This window comes from Hylobates moloch, unplaced genomic scaffold (genome assembly GCF_009828535.3).
Source record: "Hylobates moloch isolate HMO894 unplaced genomic scaffold, HMol_V3 SCAFFOLD_1, whole genome shotgun sequence".
Classification (NCBI taxonomy): Eukaryota; Metazoa; Chordata; class Mammalia; order Primates; family Hylobatidae; genus Hylobates; species Hylobates moloch.
In genome coordinates this window covers 10,960,422-10,980,542 of record NW_026652276.1, presented here as the reverse complement: position 1 = coordinate 10,980,542, position 20,121 = coordinate 10,960,422, and the positions used below count along the sequence as shown (strand labels likewise).

The following is a 20,121-nucleotide window of genomic DNA, read 5'->3' as shown; positions in this document are numbered from 1 at the left end:
AAAACAAGAAATGGGGAAAGGATTCCCTATTTAATAAATGGTGCTGGGAAAACTGACTAGCCATATGTAGAAAGCTGAAACTGGATCCCTTCCTTACACCTTATACAAAAATTAATTCAAGATGGATTAAAGACTTACATGTTAGCCCTAAAACCATTAAAATCCTACAAGAAAACCTAGGCAATACCATTCAGGACATAGGCGTGGGCAAGGACTTCATGTCTAAAACACCAAAAGCAATGGCAACAAAAGCCAAAATTGACAAATGGGATCTAATTAAACTAAAGAGCTTCTGCACAGCAAAAGAAACTACCATCAGAGTGAACAGGCAACCTACAGAATGGGAGAAAATTTTCTCAACCTACTCATCTGACAAAGGGCTAATATCCAGAATCTACAATGAACTCAAACAAATTTACAAGAAAAAAACAAACAACCCCATCAAAAAGTGGGCAAAGGACATGAACAGACACTTCTCAAAAGAAGACATTTATGCAGCCAAAAAACACATGAAGAAATGCTCATCATCACTGGCCATCAGAGAAATGCAAATCAAAACCACAGTGAGATACCATCTCACACCAGTTAGAATGGCCATCATTAAAAAATCAGGAAACAACAGGTGCTGGAGAGGATGTGGAGAAATAGGAACACTTTTACACTGTTGGTGGGACTGTGAACTAGTTCAACCATTGTGGAAGTCAGTGTGGCGATTCCTCAGGGATCTAGAACTAGAAATACCATTTGACCCAGCCATCCCATTACTGGGTATATACCCAAAGGACTATAAATCATGCTGCTATAAAGACACATGCACACGTATGTTTATTGCGGCACTATTCACAATAGCAAAGACTTGGAACCAAGCCAAGTGTCCAACAACGACAGACTGGATTAAGAAAATGTGGCACATATACACCATGGAATACTATGCAGCCATAAAAAATGATGAGTTCGTGTCCTTTGTAGGGACATGGATGAAACTGGAAAACATCATTCTCAGTAAACTATCGCAAGGACAAAAAACCAAACACTGCATGTTCTCACTCATAGGTGGGAATTGAACAATGAGAACTCATGGACACAGGAAGGAGAACATCACACTCCGGGGACTGTTGTGGGGTGGAGGGAGGGGGGAGGGACAGCATTGGGAGATATACCTAATGCTAAATGACGAGTTAATGGGTGCAGGAAATCAACATGGCGCATGGATACATATGTAACAAACCTGCACATTGTGCACATGTACCCTAAAACCTAAAGTATAATAAAAAAAAAAAAAAAAGATTTCCAACACTGCAAGTATTTCCTCCAACATTGAAACAGACTGCTCTTTCTTTCTTTCTTTCTTTTTTTTTTTGTTTTGAGACGGAAGGAGTCTCCCTCTGTCACCCAGGCTGGAGTGCAGTGGCGGCTCACTGCAAGCTCCACCTCCCGGGTTCACGCCATTCTCGTGCCTCAGCCTGCTGAGTAGCTGGGACTACAGGCGCCCGCCACCACGCCCGGCTAATTTTTTGTATTTTTTTTTTAGTAGAGACAGGGTTTCACCGTGTTAGCCAGGATGGTCTCGATCTCCTGACCTCGTGATTTGCCCACGTTGGCCTCCCAAAGTGTTGGGATTACAGGCGTGAGCCACTGCGCCCGGCCCAGACTGCTCTTTCTTTAGTGGAGCACCAGATGCAGTAGTTGGCTTTCATTGGGCTCAGCTTGGGGACATGTCCACACTATGAGCTGTGCGTGCACACTGAGACCCAGGCTCTGGGCATATGCTCATTAAGTGAAATGGCGAGCATTGGATCACTCAGCCGGTCTCTTTCCTTGCTCACTGCTGTAACTCTTTGTTAGGAAGACATCTGCTTGTAAGTCTTTAGCTGGCTCCATTCCTTTGAACTGCAGTTATTTTTTCACATCTCAGGTGATTGATTTCTTTGCCCGTTCTTAGAGGGAAGTCTGTTCTTGTCCAGTTTTTTTTTTGTTTGTTTTGAGACAGGGTCTTGCTCTCGCTTTGCCATCCAGGCAGTGGATGGAGTGCAGTGGCACCATCTCGGCTCAGTTCAGCCTCTGCACTACTCCCCACCCCTACCCCCCAGGCTCAAGCAATCCTCCCACCTCAGCCTCCCAAGTAGCTGGGACCATAGGCATGCACCACCATGCCCAGCTAAGTTTTTGTATTTTTAGTAGAGATAGGGTCTCTCACGATGTTTTCCAAGCTGGTCTCGAACTCCTGAGCTCAAGCTATCCATCCGCCTTGGCCTCCCAAAGTGCTGGGATTACAGGCATGAGCCACTGTGGCCTGCCTCAATTCAGCACTTTTAAGGAATCCCTTGACTTTATGGTATGATAACGTCATATTTCTCTACGTCCATTTGTAATCTGGATTTTAAACCCTGTGATCAGGAATGCTGATTTTCAGCCATTCATCAATAATGTATGAAGCATTTTAAGCAATGGCAATGTCTTAATCATATTTATGTTATGAAAAGATAATTCTAGGTGTGATGTGGAGAATGCATCCCCATTAGGCCCCCTGCAATCCAAAGAAACCAGTCAGTACACGACGTATTAATCTAGGCAAGAGTTACGGAAACTTTGATTTGGGTGGTGATGGTAGACAGGGAGATAAATGGATGGATTTGGGAGTCGGTGATGAGTTAGATATTGGGGCAAAGTGAAGAGGGGAGAGTTGAAGATGACCCCTAAGTTTCTGACATGTAATGACATCATCAGTGGTATCGTTACACGAAACGGAACAAGGCGGGGATATCAGGCACTAGGGCAAGATCTTGAGTTCTATTTTAGATGTATTCGATTTGAGGTACCTTGAGACATTACGAGTGGAGACATTTTGAGAAGGCTACCCAGTGGTACTGATAAGGCCTAGGAGAAAAGAACTGGATTAGAGTTAGGAATCTGTGAGGCATCTGCATTTAACTGTTAATTAAAGCAGCGGGTGTGGATGAGATCACTGAAGAGTCTAGAGAATAAGAAGAGGAAGCCCTAGTACCCTGCCTTAGGGATTCCCTGTGTTTAAATGGCCTAGCCAAGGTGAATGAGGCAAAAAGGAGACAGAGAAGGAGGAACCAGGGAGTTAGGAGAGAAAATAAGGATGGTGGTGAGTCACAGAGGACCAGAAGAATGGTTTTCAGAGGAGGGTGTAATCGGCAATTCTGAATCCTGTGGAAAGTTCAGGTGTAATTGTTGGGAATGAAGTTTTTGGTGTCGCATAAAAAAAAGAAAAAAAGGATTAACGTGGGAACAAATGATCTCTCAGCAAAGAGAGCTTTACTTTCTGCAGAAAGGGTGCTACTCAATAGTTGTCTGGCCACGAGAGCACACCGAACAAAGGAGACAGAGTTATTTATAACCTGACATGTTTACCCTACTGCTGTGTCCAGTTTCCATTGGCTGGGATAGGACCTCACATTTTACACTTTATCCTATTGGCTATTAGTTTAAAACTTTCTTAATTAGGTAAGGGGAACAGAACAAAGAAAAGGAAGTTGTCCAGGGCTAGTTAAGGAAGCATCTCCAAATAAGGAATGGCATGCACTGTGGGCTCCGGTGTGCCTAGTTCTGTCCAGGCATGCTGGAGCAAGCTAGGAGAGCTGATTTGGAATACATACATATACTCACTAATAGTGCATAGCAATCTTATAGTAAGAAATTGTGACTTTTCATAATCTTTGAAAAAGAACTTTCCCATTTCTCACAGTAATAAAGACACAAAATTGTATTTAATGACATGCAGGTCAGTGACTAGCCAAAGGATTGGGCTGAAGAGTGAGTGAGGAAAAAGACTTGGACTATGGTAAATACAGGCAAATGTTTTGAGAGGTTTAATTATGAGGTGTGGGTAGTAGCAGGGCAGGGGCACGGGGGCAGGGGGGCAGGGGGCAGTCGTGGAATTTAAGGAGGGCCTATTCGATTTTGTTAAGTGGAGTCTTAATCAGGTTTAAAACTGATAGGAAGAAATTAGGGGAGGGGAGATTGACTCTGTGAGGAGGAGATGAGGTAACAGGCAGGGTGAGTTCCTAAGAAGGCATGGGGTGGGGAGATCCAAAAGCAGGTGAGGATTAATGTAGGTGGCAGGTGCAGTATCAGCTGGTGAGGGAATTCCTTCTGAAAGAGAAGGGGGCTTTATACAGAGTCCACAGTGCCATTCAATTCAGAAGTACAACAAATAGCTTTCTTTCTCTCTCTCTCTCTCTCTTTTTTTTTTTTTTTGAGACAGGGTCTCGCTCTGTCACCCAGGCTGGAGTGTAGTGGTGCGATCATAGCTCACTGCAGCCTCAGCCTCCTGAGTAGCTGAGACTATAGGTGCATGCCACCACACTCAGCTAACTAACTTTTGTTTTTTTTTTTTAAGAGATGGAGTCTCGGCCGGGCACGGTGGCTCACACCTGTAATTCCAGCACTTTGGGAGGCCGAGGCAGGCAGATCACAAGGTCAGGAGATCGAGACCATCCTGGCTAACACAGTGAAACCCCGTCTCTACTAAAAATACAAAAAATTAGCCGGGTGTGGTGGTGGGCACCTGTAGTCCGAGCTACTCGGGAGGCTGAGGCAGGAGAATGGCGTGAACCCAGGAGGCGGAACTTGCAGTGAGCCGAGATTGCACCACTGCACTCCAGCCTGGGTGAGACAGAGCGATACTCTGTCTCAAAAAAAAAAAAAAACAAAAAAAGAGATGGAGTCTCACAGTGTTGCCCAGGCTGGTCTCAAATTCCTGGGCTCAAGTGATCCACCTGCTGCAGCCTCCCAGAGTGGGCGTGGGCCACTGCACCCAGCCATAAATAGCTTTCTAATTATGTTCTGCCTCTCTCTTTCCTTCCTTTTTTTGGGGGGGGAGGGGGGTGGGGATGGGGGCAACAGCTTTTTTGAGATATAGTTTACATGCCGTATAGTTCACCCATTTGAAGGGTACAATTCAGTGGTTTTGGTTTATTCACAAATATGTGTAACCATAACCACAGTCAATTTTAGGACATTTTGTCACCTCACAAACCTGTACCCTTTAGTTATTCACCTCCCTTCTTTCTTATTCATCTTTTGCTGTCAGAATAGAATATGGTCTGAATTCAAATTTAAAAATCATAAAATGATTTCAAAGAAAAGTATAAACTGAGGTACATGAAAAATTGTTAAAAGCTTTAAAACTTTGATCTAACCAGAGAAGCAAAGGAGGCTGAGGCCTCCTACTTAGGGTCCCTGGCGTAGAATCAATAGATAATGCATTCACAAAACCTATTAGGTATCAGATTCTTCCTGTCAAAAAGAATTATCTGAAGAATAGAGATAGTAAAATGGAGTGGAAAACGCAGTACATGCAGATACATTGTAAGAGAACACCTACTATTGCTAAATGATTTTCTCTTGGCCCAGAAAAATTACATTCTGGGTTACTGAATTTGCATATGGGATGATGAACTACCATCAGAGATCTCCAAGGCATTACCAATAATGAAGTAGTAACAGCAGGCTGGAAAAGGTAGACTCGGCTTAGCATTGATACTGAGTATGGTTTCATAATGGGATTATTAGGAGGATGACTTACAAGCATTTAGAAAAGAACGTCGTAGTCAGTAGATATTAGTGTAGGTATAGTAAAAAGGTCAGACCAAATAACTTCATTTTCTCATGGTCAGGAAATAGGGAAGAAATAGTATAATTTAATTTTATCAAGGTATTTGACAAAAAAAACCTTTTGAATATAACTTGGAAATTGTTGCATATGTACATGACTGAGCAGCCCTGCTCCAAGATTTGTAGTAGATCATTACTGAAAGGAGCATGATGATTCAAAGACATGATGGGCTCTATTCATGCGTCATTCCTTTCCAGCATTTTAGTCAATGATTGAGGCAGGTCATGGGAGACACACATACGAGATTTTCATATGTATGTGAGAGCATTTAGCTAATACATTGGATGTCCATCAGAATCCAGAGTTACTGCCATAATCTTGAATGATGGGCTGATGAGATTAAATTAAATAGAAAAATTAAAGTCTTCATTGCAGTGTCATTCGCCTCAGTTTAAGAATAACATTTGGAAAGACCTGTCTTTACCAAGCAGTACCTGTGAAAGCCAGAGACGTTTTGTTCACTGTAAGCTCTGTCTGAGTCAATTATGCAATATAATTGCAAAAATTCTTAGAAGGCAGCCTTCGGCTGCACTAACATTTGTAAGGGAGAAGTGATGGTCTGGTGTCTTCTGCATTGTACCATTCTGGATAGGGCTGAATGTTAGCTCTGCCTTTCTTAGGAGGTTAATCAAAGAACCTGACGGGGGGTTTTCTGGAGAAGATGACAATTTAGGGAAGATACGCAGGCTGCCCTCAAGAGATTTATGTGGAAGAGAAGTTAAAATATTGCCTGATCTGCACTACAAACCCAGGGCCAGTAGACAGTGTAATGAAGCAATGTTTGTCTCATAAATTTGTCTAACAGCTATCTGATTCTGAATTCAGCTAATCCTGCATTACTGGACACTGGAAATATTTAAGGTAAAGTCATGTGATTGGTAGGAAGGTTAGAAGTTTACATAACTGAATACCATGAGACTCTATGATCCTCTAAGTACTGCTAAATGCTGAGGTTTTGTGAATCTGTGCAAAGTAATCTCCTTGAAGTATACTTCTGATCATAAATGCTTCACTTTATGTAAGTGTTTATAGCCTTTATGTTATGTCTCTTTAATACTCTACTTGGGTCTCCTTTGTTGGTTTATTAGCTATAAATCTTTGATTTTGTTTTTGGGTTGTTCTTTTTGTTTTAAGTGGTTGCTTTAGGGCTTATAGTATACACCTTTAACTTACTATAGTCTATCTTCAGGAAATATACTACTTCAGTTATTATAAGAACCTGACAACAGTATACCTATATACCTCCATTACACCTCTTTGAGCTATTGTTGCTGTATTTTTTGTTCTACATATGTTATAACCCCAGAATACATTGTTATTTTTGCTTTAAAGAGCCAATTCTCTTTTAAATAAAAGGGAAAGTTTTGTTTAATACTATCTTCGTTGCTTTTCATTCCTTTGTGAAGAATCCTTTTTCTTCGGCTAGTAGGACTTCCTTAAATATTTCACAAAGTACAAGTCTTCTGGTGGTGAAATATTTCTACTTTTCTGTGTCTCAAAAACGATTCTGCCTTTGTTTTTGAAAGGTATTTTTGCTGTGGTATAAAATTTTAGAATGACAGTTTGGTTGTGTTTTTCAGTATTTTAACAATGTTCCTCCACTATCTTTTGACTTGCATCATTCCTGTCAAGAAGTCTGTTGTCATTCTTTGATTCTTTGTCCATAATATTTTTTCCCTCTGGCTACTTTTAAGATTCTTTCTTTATCACTGAATTTAAGCAATTTGATTACTCTATGCCTTGATATTGTCTTCTTGTTTCTCATGCTTGGGATTTTTCAATGTTTTGGCTTTATGGAATTACAGTTTTTATTAAATTTGGAAAACATTCGTCCCTTATGTCTTCAAATATTTTGTCTGCCCTTCCACCTCCTTTGGGGGCTGCAGTTACACATCTGTGAGATTGCTTAAAGTTATCCCCTAGCTCACTAATGAGATGTCCCTTTTTTCCCCCTAAGTTTCATTTTAGATAGTTTTTAGGCTGTCTGTGTTTACTAACCTATTCTTATCTACTGTCTAATCTGCTGTTAATCCCATCTGGTATAATTTTTATCTTAGACCTTGTAGTTTTATTTCTAAGTGTTTCATTCAGGTGTTTTTTATGCCTTTCATTCCTCTACTTAACATGGTACGTGTTAGTGATAGATAACTATTTGTAGTTGTAGTGACTATTTTAAGGTCCTTACTGAGTAACTATCTTAATGTCCTTGTTAATTCTGCCAGCTGTGCCATTTCCACAGCTGTTTCTGTTGATTAGTTCTTATTATTAGTCGTGTTTTCCGGTTTTGGTCCTTTCCAGGATTGCTGTTAAGCTTTGTTGGGCAGGACCAGATCAGAGTTTGGCCTAGGATTAATTTTGTATGCCTACTGAGGCAAAACCCCCTGAGTACTTTGCTTGATGACTAGTGAATATGAGGTTTTCCATTAGGCTGGTAGGAAACGGGAGCTATTTCCAGCCCCATGTGAGCTCCAAAGTTCTGGTTCCTAGCCTTGGCTACTTTCCTTACCCACGTGTGGTTATCAGTACTCAGTTGAAGACATGAGTGGGCTCTACAGGTCTCTGCCATGCTCTTTCTGGGCAGCTCTTTCCTCTCTGCCACTCTGCCCTGTTGTAAACTCTAGTCTTCTTGGCCTCCCTGGGTTGCCAGCTCTGCCTCTTCAACTAATGGAGAACACCTCTTCTGGCTGGCTCCCCCCTCCTTGTGCTGTGGCTAGCAAGAAGGTAGGGTAATTATGAAGTTCCCCTTATTTGTTTCCTTCTCTCAGGGATCACTGTCCTGTACTGCCTGAAGTCCACTGTTTAAAAGTCATTGTTTTGGCCAGGCACAGTGGCTCACACCTGTAATCCCAGCACAAGTTGGGCAGATCGCTTGAGCCCAGGAGTTTGAGACCAGCCTGAGCAAGATGGCAAAACCCCATCTCTACTAAAAATACAAAAATCGGCCTGGCATGGTGGCACACACCTGTGGGAAACCCAGCTACCCAGGAGGCTAAGACAGGAGGATCGCTTAAATCCAGGAAGTTGAGTCTGCAGTGAGCTGTGATCCCACCACTGCACTCCAGGCCTGGGCGACAGCACAAGACCCTGTCTGATAAAAAAAAAAAAAGTCGTTTCATGTATCTTATCCTACTCATTAGTCTTTTTCATGGGGAAAGGTAAATCTGGCCCTTCTCTATCTCGAGCAGTAGAAGCTCTTTAGTGACTTTATATGTATTACTAACACCTTAGCTTTGCACTCACCCATTTTCTGCTCTCTCATTTCCTCCACACCTTTTCTGTAATAGGACTTGTACTTTCCCTTCTCCCTCATCCCTAGCTCATGCCATTCCTTATCCTCCATACTTGCTTGTCAGAATCTCTTCATTCTTGGGGATCAGCCCAGTTGCCTCTTTGGTGATGTTTCCCTTTCACTTGAGGAAGTGAACCCTTCTCCCTGTTTTGTTTCTGCCATGCATAAACGTGGTTTTCAGTGTTTGGGTGTCTGTGTTGTGCACATGCTGGCCTTCCTGTGGTGTATGCATGTTGGTCCCCATGTGCACGCATACATAGCGCCCAGCTCCTGAGGGCAAGGATGGAGCTTGCCCACTTTGCTTCTTGTTCATAGGTCCATGGGTCTGTAATATAGAGAGGTGATTTGACAAATTTTGACGTGTTAGATGTTTGTTAAAATGAATTGTTTTTTCTCCTCTTCCCCAACTCCTCTCTCTAAAATTAGGCTACAGAAGAAGTTTCCAAAAATCTGGTTGCCATGAAAGAAATTCTGTATGGCACAAATGAAAAAGAGCCTCAGACAGAAGCAGTAGCTCAACTTGCTCAAGAACTCTATAATAGTGGGCTCCTTAGCACCCTGGTAGCTGATTTACAGCTCATTGACTTTGAGGTAAGAAATCAGTTTCTTATTTTTAAAAAACTATACCCTGTGCATTCTTTTCCATACGTTCTCTCTTTTGGAACATCGTGAGATTCCTGTTGGGCTCTTGGCTCAGGGTTACTGACCTCTGTCAGTATGCCTGGGCTGCCTGCCTGATGAGCAGAGCAAAGGCAGGAACCCAGGAGTGTTTCAGGCTTGGGACAGGGTTCTTCCCTGTTTCATCACATTGGACATGGAGTTTCTTACATATTCATTGCCCTTTCATTTAGGTTGTTTTAAAAAACAACTGCTCATTAGAGCACTCTAGTGCTCTAATAATTCACTGGCCCTTGACTTTCAAGGAATAAACAATCTAAAGACGGCTATAGAATGTTAGAATTTCAGAGGAAGATACAGTCTTAAGAGAACATCCAGTTATGTCTTCGTTACCTGTTAATTCATTACAGTCAGAGACCATGTGTTTTGTTTGCTTAGCACTGCTTTCAAATTTTAAATTAGTATAACATTTAAGTGACAGGACATTTATACACGGTCTGAATTTCTGGCTTCTCTTGAAAAACTTGATTCTAGCAATATTGGGTATATAGTCCTACTTGGCCCTTCAGCTAGAGCAGAGTAGCATCACAGGGCATCTACACCTGGGTTTGCTGTAGATGGCACAGCTTGCTCCTCCTGTCTCAGGGCCCATTTGCATCTCCTGCCCAGCCCTGGTAGGCATTTGACATTGTTGCCCAAGTTAATACAGTTGGATCATGCTATGTTAAATATTTAGTGGATTTAACACTGAGAATAATAATCCTAGATACCATCTGAATATTTGTGATGCATATATGGTAATGAAGCTAATGAAGCGCTATGGCGTGGCCATGCCTCTTTAACTCTTTGTCATCAGTGTGCTTTGTTTTAAGCCCCAGTGTTTGTCAGCCTGAGTGAGTGGATATCTGTACAGGTGCTTGAAAGACAGGTACATGTTCCAGAGGAGAAAATGACAGACGTGTAGCCAGATTAAATTTTGGAAAAGGATGAGAGGGTATGGTTCATAAGTTGAGTATAATACTGATAATAAAATAAAGTAAAATTTTATTTCTGCCCTACTGTAGAGCAGATAGAACTGCAATGTTTCCATTTTATAGCTGATTTCATGTATTTTTAATAATGTATCAAATTCCAACAGCAACAATTTTTGTTTCCTTTGCAAAGTTGGGGATGTAGTGGAACATCTAGGTTCCTTCTCCTTTGTCTGCCTCCACCCGACCTGGACACTGAATTTAATATTTATGTGGATCTTTGAAGACATCAACTTAAAAGAAAAGTGTGCCCTTAAGGCTGGTTCTTAGAGATTGCCATTACTGCTCCTGAGCTAGTGCGGGGCCCAGGATAATCTCTCTGTTTGCGCTTTAGGTATACCCTGGAAAGCTAGCATTTCACTCACTCTCCTATGGGCTTGTTAGCCTTGTAACAAGTGGCTGTTCAGAAATGCCACTTGGAGTCCAGTTCTCCATTTGTTGATTTCTTGTGCAGCTTTCTGATTGTAAGATTCACTGGAAAGATCTGTTTTGTACAGTAGTGTAATGAAGTTCTAATCTCTGAACTACTGTATCATGTGATACTTAGTACCTTCATTATTAATCTATATAAAGTCTTCCCTAAACAGGCCTAGTTTAATTGAAAGATAGTTCTACTTTCCATTAAAGCCCAGCTTCATACAGAATTACTCCATTTTTAATATAGCGGCAGAGTATATTTTCCTCTCCTTCCATCACTGTGAAAGGAAAGCACATATAGTGTTCCCAATGTAAGCATCTTATTTGAAGCTGCTTGTTCCATTTGGGTGGAATTCAGATCCCTTAGATTGTTAACATATTGCAGGCTTTTGTTTCTCATGTCAGAGTCAGCATGATCCTGAGACTTAGAAATGGTGGAAATTATATGTGGAATATAGTCAACCCATTGTTGTTTTTGTCAACACATTGTTCATGTTAAAAATAGTACACTAGTAAACTTACAATTTGGAATTACAAATGAAGAGATAATTTAATGTCTATGAATGTGTTGAAGTCAGATATTCAGTCATAACAATAAGTACAATGGCCTTATTTGAGTTCATTTGGGAGGGTGAATGGGCATTTTGATGTTTAGTCAGGAAAATATGTTAATGATTGTATTCCTAATAGGGCAAAAAAGACGTGGCTCAAATTTTCAACAATATTCTCAGAAGACAAATTGGTACGAGAACTCCTACTGTTGAATACATCTGCACCCAACAGAATATTTTGTTCATGTTATTGAAAGGGTATGTACAATGTAATAAAATTTGTATTCTCAGTTGAACATAAAGGAAAGGTTGCCTTGGGGAAAAAAACAGGATGCTGAATGTGGGAAGCATTTTCTCTGTAGTTAGATAATTTTTCCATAGATTTTGAACACATTTCCCTCCTTGAAATTCAACCTGTGAGCTAAATTGAATTTGAAAATGCGCTACAGGTGGGAATTTAAAATTAGGTGAATTCTGAGCTTTTAAATTCACAAATCCAGCATGACTGAAGGAAAAAATAATAACTCTCTGTGGTCTTATTTCTGTTCTCTAGGATTTAAAAAAGTTGAATTTCATTTAAGTATCAGTTAAGTTATATATTGAAAGACATCTCCTTTGGACATAATACGCACGCTGTAAGGCAGTAAAAGCTGCCTCTTAAATGGAGCATGGATTCTCCACAGCTTTACTTTGTTGAGTCAGCAAAGTACATGTTTATGAAGTAGTGTCCTTTGATTTTTACCTCTCTGTGTCCACTTACTAATCCATATAATTTGGTAATTCACAGTGCATCTTCCTGAAATTACTACTGGTCTAAGCAGGCATTAATGTTTGGGTAGTCTTGTCAGTTTAAAAAAGCCTGAAAACCGAACCATAGAACCAAATGCCCTTCTCCCTCATCCCCGAGCCTCATTGACTGGCAAGGTAACCTCCTGCAGTTTCACACCAGAGTTGTGTGCCAGCCCCGGGTATGGTGTGCATCTGTTTGTCCCAGCATTGGTGGTGGTCTGTTCTATTAAGTTGCTGGGCAGGCATGTTCCTGGCATGACTGTTGGTGTGAATCAGCTTGCTCTACTCCTCCTGGCTTTATAGCTTGCCTCAGTCTGATTCACGTCTCTGCGGTTTAACACTTCCCCCAAGTTCAAACTTGTTTAGACAAAGTGTGAGTCAGTGCCTGTGTTGCACGCCAGCATTCTGTTTCCCTCTTTCTATTTCTAACCATCTGCGTTACTTCTTCAGATTTGGGATACAGAACTTTTGGCATCTAATTTTTTGTTGTATCAATTCAGAGTTGTATGTATAAACATGTAGTGAGCAGTGTGAAATTTTGGTGATCTTAGAGCAGCTTTCAGGTGCCTTTGTGTGTTTTTAAAGCCCATATTTCCTTTTCCATAGAAACCAAGGATTATTAAAATCAATACATTAGTTAACTCTGCTGACATTTTTCACATCAGAGGCATGATATGAATGTTGTTAAATGGCATGTAAAGAAAGACTTTTGAGATACAATTTACAGTTTAGAGCTCTCACCTGTGCTGGCCAGAGCAGACACTTCCAGCCAGGAAGTAGCGTGGAGAATGCAACTGGTGGATCCACCAGAAGCCCCCGCCCACCTCCTTTGTTGTGAAAAATGTACGTACAACTAGAGGGAATATGTAACATACCGGTTCCTACCCTAAACCCAGCTTCAACAGTTATGAATATTCTGTCATTCTTGTTCCTCTAGTCCTTGCCCCCTTTTTCCTCTGACACATGACATCACCTCAATATGCATCCCTAGTACACAGTACAAGACACAGTATAACACAGTTATGATACCATTTGCAAACCTAATGGCTAATGCCCAATTTGCAGTTTTCCTCAATTTTCACAAAAATGGCATCTTACAGTTAGTTTATTTAATATTACTTCCAGGCCGGACATGGTGGCTCACACCTGTAATACCAGCATTTGGGAGGCCAAGGCGGGTGGATCACTTGAGTCCAGGAGTTTGAGACCAGCCTGGGCAACATGGTGAAACCTCGCCTCTACTAAAAATAAAAAATTAGCCAGGTGTGGTGGCACACACCTGTAATCCCAGCTATTCGGGAGGCTGAGGCACAAGAATAGCTTGAACCCAGGAGGTAGAGGTCGCAGTGAGCCAAGATTACGCCACTGCACTTTAGCCTGGGTGACGGGGCAAGACTTGGTCTCCAAAAAAAAAAAAAAAAGTTCCAAACAAGGCCCACAAACTGAATTTGGTTAATATAACTCTGAGCTCTCTTTTAATCTATAATAGTTAATATTATGCCATTTCTTTGTTGAAGCCTGGATTGTTTGTTTTGTAGAAAAATCATATATCTTAGAGTTGGCATTCCTGTTGCTTCTGTAACATGTTCCACTATCCACTAGTGATTTAAGTGGTGGATAGTTAGATCTGGCTTTTTTTTATTAGATTCAGATTCACTTTGAGGGGGACAAAAGTTCATGGATGGTGCTGTGTGCTTCATACTGAGTGGCACTGGTTATCTCATTTCTGGTGATGTTCGGATTGACCGGTGGATGCAGGTGTTCTCAGTCTGTAATCTGTCCATTACAAAATTCTCATTGACCTTTCACCTCCTGGTTTTAGTTTCCATTGAGAATCATTGCCTAGATTCAGAATGGCAGTTTCCTGATTCTGTTATTTCTTCTTCATATAATTAAATTGTTTCTGTAAAGAAGAACCCTTCTTCCTTGATGACTTAGTTATCCCAAAATAGTCTCATTTTTAAGTATGATCAGGTATTATTTTTTAGTATAATCAGTTGGTGACCTGACCACTTCCTTAGATAAGTATTGAGTTGTTTTAAGGATCATTATAAACTCACGTTTTTGTCTTTTTAAAGATTATATTTGATATGTCTCAGTCCATTCCAGTCATTACTCTCTTGTGTCCAAATTACCCCATCTTTGGCCCTTGGGAGCTCCTTCAAGTTGCCTTCTGTGTTCTTTTGGCAAGACCCCATCAGTCTGTGATTGCTTCCTTGCTTTCTTGCGTAGGATGACCATCTTACTCATTTTGTACGAGTCCTGCCAGACCTGGAAACAGCCGTTTCTTCAAGGAGCGCTGTGAACTGCATTTTAAGATTTTTGTACTTTTGTTAATTAATTTAGACTGCTTCCATACAGTGTGATTATCTTCTTAGGCTGTAAGTACTTCTATGTTAGATATTTATTTGGGGGGCCATGCTGCTAATATTAGCATGCATTTGAAGTTGTATTGCTAGTGTTAGACTACATTTGGAGGCAATTTTTTTTACTGGCAATTTACATGTTAATATGCTGTTCACTCTAGTGCTCACAGGTTATACAGCATAACTGTTTGCCTTGTATTTACTGGTTTATGGTTTAATCATTTAGACAAGCTTGACAAGCCTCCATCAAAACCTGTTCAACTTGTACCAAACTGTCTTACCCTTGTCTTTCCTGCCTACTAAAGCTCAGCAAAGATGAATTGTATGATGAGCCATTTTGTGAGCAGATATTTCCATCAAGTAAGAGCCGGTCAACATTCTAGCTGCATGTCTCCACTGATGCCAAGGAGTGTGGTTTTATCTTGTTGAGGATCTATGATGTGTAAGAGGACACCACTATTAGATAACAAATGAGTACTACAGGATCTCAGAGGATAAAATGTGGTTTGGGTTAATAAGGCAAGGGTTGATAAAAGGAATAGGACTTAAGATGGGAGTTCCTAGTAGTTTAGAATTTACATAGACAGAAAAGAGAGAGAAGGCATCCTAATGGCATATGACTGGGAACAAAGGTATAGGGGCAGGAATGAACATAACATGATTGGCAGCAATAAGGAGAGAATTTGAAAGTTGTATGGCCGGGTGGGAGGTGACATTGTGCTAGAACAGGAGATCTAATGAGGGGAAGACTGGACAGTTAAGTCCAGAAGTTTGTCTTTATTTGATTAGCTAGAAGAAATCATTTTAAGCTCCCAAGCTGGAAATGCTGCTGATACACTTGTGTGTTGGGTAGATTTATTATGACAGAGCTTGAACAAAGGTGCTGGCTAGGAATCATTTCCAATTGTCCAGGTATGAATTAATGTAGCAGTGGGAATGGATAAAAGGAAATGAAACTAAGATAATCAGAGAAATATTTTTAAAAGCCTTTGAAGGCTTTTAAAGCCTGACATTGAAGGTGGGAAGATTTGGAGTAAAGAAGGAAAGGTTCAGAACTGGGCTGTCCAATATAGTAGCTGCTAACCACATGTAATTAATTGAAATTAAGTAATATTTACGATTCAACCCCACAGTCACACTAGACAAATTTCAGGTGCTCAGTAGCTATATCTGGCCAATCTCACCATAATGAACAGCACAGATACAGAACATGGAAATTTCTGTTAGACCTGGTTTAGAACTGGGTAACTGAAACAAAATAATGATGCCAAATTATAGAAATGAGGAAGCAGGGGGTGGGGGTGATTTTATGGAGGGGGATGAGATTTGATTTGAGACATGTTGAGTTTATGGTAGCCCTTTAACGGAACTTGTCTAGAGGCAACAGAAAATGCCTAACTAATTCAGGAGTAGACGTGGAGGTGGGGTTAGTAGTCATGGTGGGAGCCATGAGATTGTATGGGCTTTCATTAGCAGGTTGTAGGCAACAGGTAAAGACCTCAGCCAGGCAAGAAATAGGAACAGTCAGAGAGATAGAAAGGAGAACGTGAAAGGTTTTATTTTGGTTTGGTTTTTTATAGCACTGTCAGGACACTTGAGTAGAAGACTATTTAGCCAAGAGGGAATCTTTGCTGGCCCGTTATTTCACTAGTGTGTTGGGAAATGGAATATGACTAGAGAAGAATGTGAAGTGGAAAGAAAGCCAGTGCATGCAGCTTGAGAGGAAATAGAAGAGAGCGATGTGTTTGAGGGGGCAGAAGAATCCAGTCAGAGGGCTTGTGCACATCTGAAGGGGAAATGCCTCTTGCTTGGCTGAGAGGTGTCTCTGTAATGGCGGGGAAGGAAGAATCCAGAGACATGGAGATGAACATAGGGAAGGCTTCGCGTGGAGAGCTGATGGGTGGGGCTGCCTGCTCTGTGGCCTCTGGGCTTTCTGATGGGGACACTTTGTGAAGTCCTCAGGAGGAGGCTTATCAGCTTGGTAGTGTTTACATGTGGCTGAGAGTCTCCAAGTACTATCTTGAGTATTGAATTGAAACAACAAGGTATAAATTCTATATATTTATAGACCTATTTAGATATTCTGAATTTGAAGAAATATTTTGTTTTCTGTTTTTTGATTTATCTTTTGGTTTTTCTGAGTGTCAAGAGCACCATCTGTAAAAGCTAACCCCTGTATGGAGTGGTATGACCCAAAATACTTCTCATGAAATCTTTCAGCTTAAATAATGAACCTTTAGTCACACAGTCACTCGTATGGCTATTTTTCTTTGGTTTAAGGCGGTCATCACCAACTAGTGCATGTTTGCACTCTGGAGTCAGTTTACCTGAGCACATGCTCTGCTCCAACAGAAATACCTTCTGTAATCTGCGATGGTCATTTAGTTAGGATACATGTCTGAAAACTTTCTCTGCCCTGAAAGTTTGAACTGTTCAGTGTTAGAGTTTTGAAAGAACAATCATGTTTGGTTTTTTTGTTTGGTTTTTTGTTTTTGCAGGTATGAATCTCCAGAAATAGCTCTAAATTGTGGAATAATGTTAAGAGAATGCATCAGACATGAACCACTTGCAAAAATCATTTTGTGGTCGGAACAGTTTTATGATTTCTTCAGATATGTCGAAATGTCAACATTTGACATAGCTTCAGATGCATTTGCCACATTCAAGGTAACAAAAACTGGAATTCTAAATATCCTTGAAAGTCAGAGGTGTGCTGCTTTTCTAAACCTTCATTGCCCTCCTAAATCTACACGTGGCTGCCCTCTAGTGGGAAGAGAAAGATATATTTTATATGTGTTTGTGTGATAGAGGTATATGCAGTAAAGTCACAGCTTTAAAAGGGTGGAAAAGTTAGATTCTAAAGTCTATCTAAAAGACAGAAGTCCTGTGTGGTCAAAATTTTACTTTGCTGTTAAATTATAATTAAGTATGGCATACTGTACAGCGTACGTAACAACCGGGTTTTACCTGTGTTGAAACATTGTGCAGCAGTTTCTTTGGTTAAGCACCAGATGAAGTAGTTGGCTTCTGTTCAGGTTTATGTTAATTTGGAATATACACTTCATGAAATATTAGGACCACATTCAGGACAGAGATACTCACATTGTGGACAGGCCCGAGGAAACAGTGGATTCACCTCTCCCATCTCTGCTCACACTGCATCATGTCTATTAAATGTAGAGCATGGACAGAATCACCTACACTATTCAAATCATAATGTATCTTCCCCACTCCCCCATCTACCTTTCCTCCCTTGGTGTATATTTGTATAAATTAAATACATACATGATGTGACAGCACTGTACAACATGCAGATTCTTGTTTTGAGTTACAAGGTTCTGTGCTGTTTACAATCTATGAATAAAGCAGGAGTCTTTTACAATGAGAGCAGGCCTTTGTAAATTACATTCCCTTATATAAATTGCCTAACTTTATGAGTAAATATTTAGAGCTGTTTTAATATAAACCAGTACTTGCCAGGCGCAGTGGCTCGTGCCTGTAATCCCAGCACTTTAGGAGGCTGAGGCAGGCGGATCACCTGAGGTCAGGAGTTCGAGACCAGCCTGACCAACGTGGAGAAACCCCGTCTCTACTAAAAATATAAAATTAGCCGGGCGTGGTGGCACATGCCTGTAATCCCAGCTACTCAGGAGGCTGAGGCAGGAGAATCGCTTGAACCCGGGAGACGGAGGTTGTGGTGAGCCGAGAATCACGCCATTGCACTCCAGCCTGGGCAACAAAAGCGAAACTCCATCTCAAAAAAAAAAAAAAAAAAAAGTGTGTGTATATATATATATACACACACGCACACACACACACACATACACACATATATACATAAACCAAAGAATATATATATATATACACACACCAGTATTTAGCATACTGATATGCAGACAACCATGCTCTGAAACCATGAACACTATCACAGTGAGAAGTGGCCACCTTTCTTGTGAGGGTTCAGTTTCATGATTATGAAAAGCCCCTGAAATAATGAGCACACACTTTGGTCTCTGGGTGAAATATGTCCCACCTCAGAGTGAATGAATGCCCTAAAGATAGGATGAAACCTGGGGACCTGATCATTAGGGTTTTACCTTGAATGAGAATCAGGTCATAAGGCCCCCAGGGATTTATTGAATGAGAATCAGGTCATAGTGTGAGAGCTCCCCAGGAATTTATTTCCCAAAACTCTTAAAGAGGGAGTTGAAAGCCTCAGGTGAGGCCCCAGATATTTGTATGTAGGTGTACAAAGCAAAACAAAATGAATTTGAGATTATAACATAGAGTGGTCAGTATGATGTCTTAGGTTTCGCCACAGTTGGTGGGCTAGGACTCATGCTTATAATGCATTGGTGGAAGGGTATGCCCCATTCAGAAGTAGCAGACCCGCCATGAAGGGCAGTGTAGCAGCACCATGTGTCAAGGAGAGATTCCCCTGTGTGGAAGGACAACCAGGAGCCTGAGGGTGGCAGTACTCTGGACACATGAGGGCGAGGGAAGAGGATTGAGCAGCAGTGGTGTGGGGGAATGCAGCAAGACCCCTGACCCCGTCAGGATGTGGTTGACGTGCTTCTGGCACAGATGGCAAAGGTGGTTCAGAGGTGAGAGAGATGTACTGACTACGTGCTGGAAATGAGATTTGCAGTGAGTCTTGTCTGGCCTGGCTGATAATTTCATTTCAGTTAGGGTTACTTCTTTTGATAATTCTCACCAAGGAGAAAATGGCAGTGATGGATCACCATGGGTAAAGCAGCCCTGTCAGGTCATGGTGGCCAGAGAGGGAGACTGGGCAGCCAAGCAGGTCACCCCTACTTGATAAAGAGGAAGCTTCGTAATACAAGGTAGTGTCCTAAGGGTGAGCTCTGGAAGAGAGAGCACTGGGGAGCTGGCCTGGACTGTGCATCTCAGGTGCTCCTGATTGCATGGAAAGGAAGGAGCTGAGAGGAGAGGCCCCCCAAAAGAGGGTTCTCCAAGAAACAAAATTAAGCAGAGTCTACAGCCAAGACAACACGTGAAAGAGAGGACAGACCTCCCCTCATAATCTCAGGGTGGCTAAACTAGCAGACAGGCGGAAGTCACCTTCCTACTCCTCCCTGAAAAAAACTCCAGTCAGGGAAGAAAGGAAGACCAGCAGAAACAGCCTTACAGCTGCACACCAGAGGCGCTGACAAGGAGGGACACGTTGCTGCTCCTCTCCTATCTTGCTGCTAGTCTCCTGTTTGCAGAGCATATTCTTATAATGGAAAAGGAGAATAGATCTATGGTTCGTGCTTTCCTTTGAGAATGTGGCAAGAGCGCCCTCCCAGAAAACATGCTCTACACACAAAAATTTCCAGACGTGTGGCTAATCCATAGCCCTGGAACAGGTGCTGAGTCTTTAAAGGAAATTAGAACTGCTCTGGGCCAGGTGCAG

At 41.4% G+C, this 20,121-nt stretch overlaps 1 protein-coding gene across 2 annotated transcripts in view; it reads left to right on the top strand.

Annotated features, from left to right (window-relative positions):
* The window catches only part of CAB39 (calcium binding protein 39), a 110,790-nt gene that overhangs the window by 71,347 nt on the left and 19,322 nt on the right, over positions 1 to 20,121 (top strand). For both annotated transcript variants that reach the window (XM_032753950.2, XM_058437434.1), the window contains exons 3-5: positions 9,360 to 9,524; positions 11,690 to 11,808; positions 17,204 to 17,372. In XM_032753950.2, the coding sequence (XP_032609841.1) occupies positions 9,360 to 9,524; positions 11,690 to 11,808; positions 17,204 to 17,372 (453 nt within the window). The remainder of the gene's footprint in view (positions 1 to 9,359; positions 9,525 to 11,689; positions 11,809 to 17,203; positions 17,373 to 20,121) is intronic.